Source organism: Cynara cardunculus, unplaced genomic scaffold (genome assembly GCF_001531365.2).
Source record: "Cynara cardunculus var. scolymus isolate 2C unplaced genomic scaffold, CcrdV1 Un_Scaffold_7972, whole genome shotgun sequence".
NCBI classification, from domain to species: Eukaryota; Viridiplantae; Streptophyta; class Magnoliopsida; order Asterales; family Asteraceae; genus Cynara; species Cynara cardunculus.
The window spans coordinates 1-4,414 of NW_020203891.1; the positions used below are offsets into that span (position 1 = coordinate 1).

The 4,414-nt window shown below is 38.7% G+C and overlaps 1 protein-coding gene across 1 annotated transcript in view; it reads left to right on the plus strand.

Moving 5' to 3' along the window:
• Nucleotides 1–181: 181 nt before the first annotated feature.
• LOC112505034 (eukaryotic translation initiation factor 3 subunit L-like) overlaps nucleotides 182–4,414 on the plus strand; it is a 7,560-nt gene continuing 3,327 nt past the window's right edge. Inside the window, exons 1-4 of the mRNA XM_025108978.1 lie at nucleotides 182–653; nucleotides 1,964–2,122; nucleotides 2,214–2,545; nucleotides 3,876–4,215. Of these exons, the coding sequence (XP_024964746.1) occupies nucleotides 288–653; nucleotides 1,964–2,122; nucleotides 2,214–2,545; nucleotides 3,876–4,215 (1,197 nt within the window). The 5' untranslated portion in view covers nucleotides 182–287. The remainder of the gene's footprint in view (nucleotides 654–1,963; nucleotides 2,123–2,213; nucleotides 2,546–3,875; nucleotides 4,216–4,414) is intronic.

Sequence of the window (4,414 nt, forward strand, 5' to 3'; positions counted from 1 at the left end):
GAATTCAGTTATGAGATGAAATCGGATAGGGATAAAATTGTCTAGGGATGAACGGGTTTAAGAGTTTTAAGAGTTTAAGAGTTTTAACCAAATGCTTTATAATATAGTATAGATATATTATAGATAATATTTACTTAAAGATTCTAAAATAGAGGCCCAATTCTCTCGCAACATCCCCCACCTTTTATCCTCTGGAGGCCCAACTCTTGCACACAGACACACACTCGCACCTGTTATCGACTACACATTCCTTACGCAGTCGGAACCCTAATCTCTCTTCACCATCAATGGCGGCCGTCGGTTACGACTACGAAGATGGATTACAGTCCTCCGTCGATGGTGGCATACCCTACGACCCTTCCTTCGTTCCGGACCCCGTAAAATCATTCGTCGTTCACCTCTACCGTCATATCCGGGAGAAAAATGTCTATGAGATCCACCAGATGTACGAAACATCATTCCATACGCTAAGCGACCGTATGTTCAAGGATACTCCTTGGCCTTCCGTTGAAGCCGTTGCTCAGTACGTGGATAACGACCATGTGTTCTGCTTGCTATACCGCGAGATGTGGTATCGCCACCTTTATGCTAGGTTATCCCCGACTCTCAAGCAGAGGATTGATTCTTGGGATAATTACTGCAGTCTCTTTCAGGCACGTTTTCTCTATGTCTTTCTGCTGAACGTTTATCCCCCGAATGGTTTTTAAATGATGCTAATAATGCTTGTTTGGAATTATAGCTTATGTCTGACGAGCTCACGAAACTTCTGCACAGTCTTAAACAAATGTGAGCTCATGAGCGACCTTGTGTGCTTGTAAAACTAGCAGTTTAAGAATAAAACATGCACGAATTCTAGAAGGATTTAAATCTTTTATACTATTAAGATGATGTTTGGGGTTAAAATTCGAGATATATTGGCAAATGAAGCTTCTGTAAGTGTTAATTGTACCTGATTTCGCACAAGTTTTGTTTTTTTTTTAAAGATGATTGATTATTCTAGTCATGAAACCTTAGGGGATTGGTAAATTAGACTGTTAAGTCGAGAGACCATAGAACCATACTAATTAAAAAGTTTAAGGCTGTTTACTTATTATGTAATGGGCTTCGTGGCTGGATTGGCTTATTCTCACAGCCATAATTAGGTGTTTCTTTAAAGCTTAATGAATAATAAGGGGCTGTTGTCTCCATTAAGTCATGCCAAATTACACCATTTGCCCCTTTCTTCCCTAAAAAAAAAAAAAAAAAAACAGTTCTCCCCAACCCCTAGCCGCTGAATAACACTTTTGTTGAACATTGCTGCTTGAGGGTGCCAATCTTTTGGTTATTATCAAAAAAGTTATGAGGATTGAAATTATTGATGTAGTTTTAGACTCTGCTAAAATAAAGAGAATGGGCACTCACGTTTCATGGCTGATACTAGAGCTTATGTATTTGACGTATCAATGTATTTTTCCCCATTGTAAAGTCTGATTCTGGGTAAAATCTTTTCCCAAGCATAACCTAAGAGATGTTTATTTAATGAATTTCTAGATATCAACCTGTATTAATGTGTTTGATTTTGAAACACATTACTATTTGAAGTGCATGGGCTTTGACAATCTGCACTGTATTGTTGCTCAATCTCTGGTCCCAAGCATAAATTTTGAGCTCAAATTATGCATGTTTGCTTAATAAGTTCTGAGCTCTTAGTGACCTGAAGTTTCTTCCATGGTGATGAAGTCTTTTGAAGAACCAATTTGAGCTGTGTACATGCATACCTATGCCTAAACAACTTATGCCACCTTCAGTTCATACATGTGCATGTGTGCTTTTGTGGTTTTCTGTAAGCTTAGCCACATAAGCTCCTGTGAGTCTAGTTTACTGGCATAAAATATTATTTTATTATTGGAATGTGCTGTTTTGCAGTGACTTAAGCTTTTTATACATCAGTATGCTGCATGTGGTTGATTTGGTTTCTTTGCAGGTGGTGTTGCATGGCGTTGTGAATATGCAGTTGCCCAACCAGTGGTTGTGGGACATGGTGGATGAGTTCGTGTATCAGTTTCAGTCGTTCTGTCAGTATCGGGCTAAAATGAAAAACAAAACTGAGCAGGAAATTGCTCTATTAAGGCAACATGATCAGGTAAGGCACTGGGTTATGTTTCAGAGTTGCTTTATATTCATCAAAATGACTTCAAACATAATGTAATATCATGCTTTCCACCCTTTTACAGGCCTGGAATGTGTATGGCGTTCTTAACTTTTTGCAAGCATTGATGGAGAAGTCTTCGATCATTCAGATTCTAGAGCAGGAAAAAGAAGGCCTTGAACAGTTCACAGCCACAGATGGATATGATTATAGTGGTGGAAGTAATGTCTTGAAGGTCTTGGGTTACTTCAGCATGGTTGGTTTGCTAAGAGTCCATTGTTTATTGGGAGATTATCAAACTGGCCTGAAGTGCTTACTTCCTATTGACATAAGTCAACAAGGAGTTTACACCAGTGTTATTGGCAGTCACATCACTACCATCTATCATTATGGGTTTGCCAATCTTATGTTGCGGAGGTATTTTCAATGTCTATTCAGCTTGTCTGTTCGCGCACATGTTTTTCCCAAATGTTTGCAATGGGAAGTAATCAATTGTGTTCCATGAAAATCTGAATTATGCTTTGGATTCCGGTTACTGAATAGGAAACAACACAATAGAGGGGTTTCTGCCTGTTTATTCCCTTTATCATGAACCCATGATAAGTTGAAGTGTTACGGCGTACGATGCTGTGAAATATTTGGGCTCAGTTGACACTAAATTAGATGATCCATACAAATAAGTCGTGGCCAGGTAAGGAGGTTAGGTTGGAAGATTAGGACTGATTAATTAATTATTAGACTTTAATTTACGAACAGCTAAAACAATAATGGGATTCTTTAGTTAGGCTTGCTTTTCAACTGAAGAAAAATACCTGCTCCTGTAATGTTTACTAGGCACATTGGAATAAAATCACTGTAAAGAAGCCACATAAACATAGAGAAGGACAAAGAAGGATGGGTGAGGAGTTGTAGATTTGGTTTCATTTGTGAAATATGGATGGAGGATAAAAAGGAAAAGTAAGTGACAGTCATGAACCCTACTCAGTATGCTAATTTTCTGTCTACCTCCATCTTCACCTGTGACCCTTCCATGGTTGTGATGCAGTGGTATGTAGATTAGGGAGATGACCAGATATATTTTTTCGCTTAATGAGTTGAGAATGGATGAGAGAAGGAGCCTTTCTTGGTTTCCAAAGCTTTGATTGACAATTAGCCTTTTTGGCTTGTTAAAGGATCACAATGATTGGGATTGCTTTCCCTAATGATTTTTCTGTTTGTTAAGTTCATAGCAGTGTTATAAAAGGCTGTCGTGGCATGCTGTGGCAGAAGGTTTGTCCATGACGTTACGTTAAGCCCCCTGGCATGCTGCTTGCCATGTTGGATGTGCGTTTTTTGTAGGATGTGCAATTGATATTTTGTTACCCTTTTAGTGTTTTACTTGTAAGTTTTTCGTATATAATGTAAGTTTTAGTATATATGTGATATCAATATATTATTTTGTTTTGGTGGTCTTCTATGAATTAACATTGTTCAATACTCATTGATTAATAGTAGAAAACATGTGTATAATTTTATATATGCAGATTTGCTGCCTTAAGTCACGCCTTGAAAAATGTTGTGGCCTTGCCGTGGCTCTTAAGGCTTTGAGGCACGACCTCATCGCGGCGCCATTTTTAACCTTGGTTTGTGGTAAATGGAAATGCTTGCATAAAAATAAATGCTACTTGTGGAAATCATTCATGTTTGACATCCTGTTGTTCCATCTTTTCAGTTAACATGTGTAGCTTATGCGTTAGTGATTGTGCAGGTATGTAGAGGCCATTCGCGAGTTCAACAAAATTCTTTTGTACATTTACAAGACTAAACAGTATCACCAGAAATCGCCACAGTATGAGCAAATACTAAAGAAGAATGAACAGATGTATGCTCTGCTAACAATCTGCCTATCTCTTTGTCCCCAAGTGAAACTTGTTGATGAAACTGTGAACTCTCAACTAAGGGAGAAATATGGTGAAAAAATGTTGAGAATGCAACGATATGACGATGAATCATTTGCGCTTTATGATGAGCTTTTCTCATATGCATGCCCCAAATTTATCACACCTTCTGCACCTAGCTATGAAGAGCCACTTGTAAACTATAACCAGGTGCGAATTTTTTGCTCAAGTGTGATCATGAACTTGCAATGGGGTTGGGACTTTTTTATTTTTCTTTAATCTTGCTAATCCAACCTTGGTGGTGGTAGTTGTGATGACGACAGTAATGGCTTGGTGGTATTGGTGATTAGTGGTGGTCGAGGGGTTACGGGTGGGGGCAGGGGGTGGCGGCCGTGATGAAAACGACCAT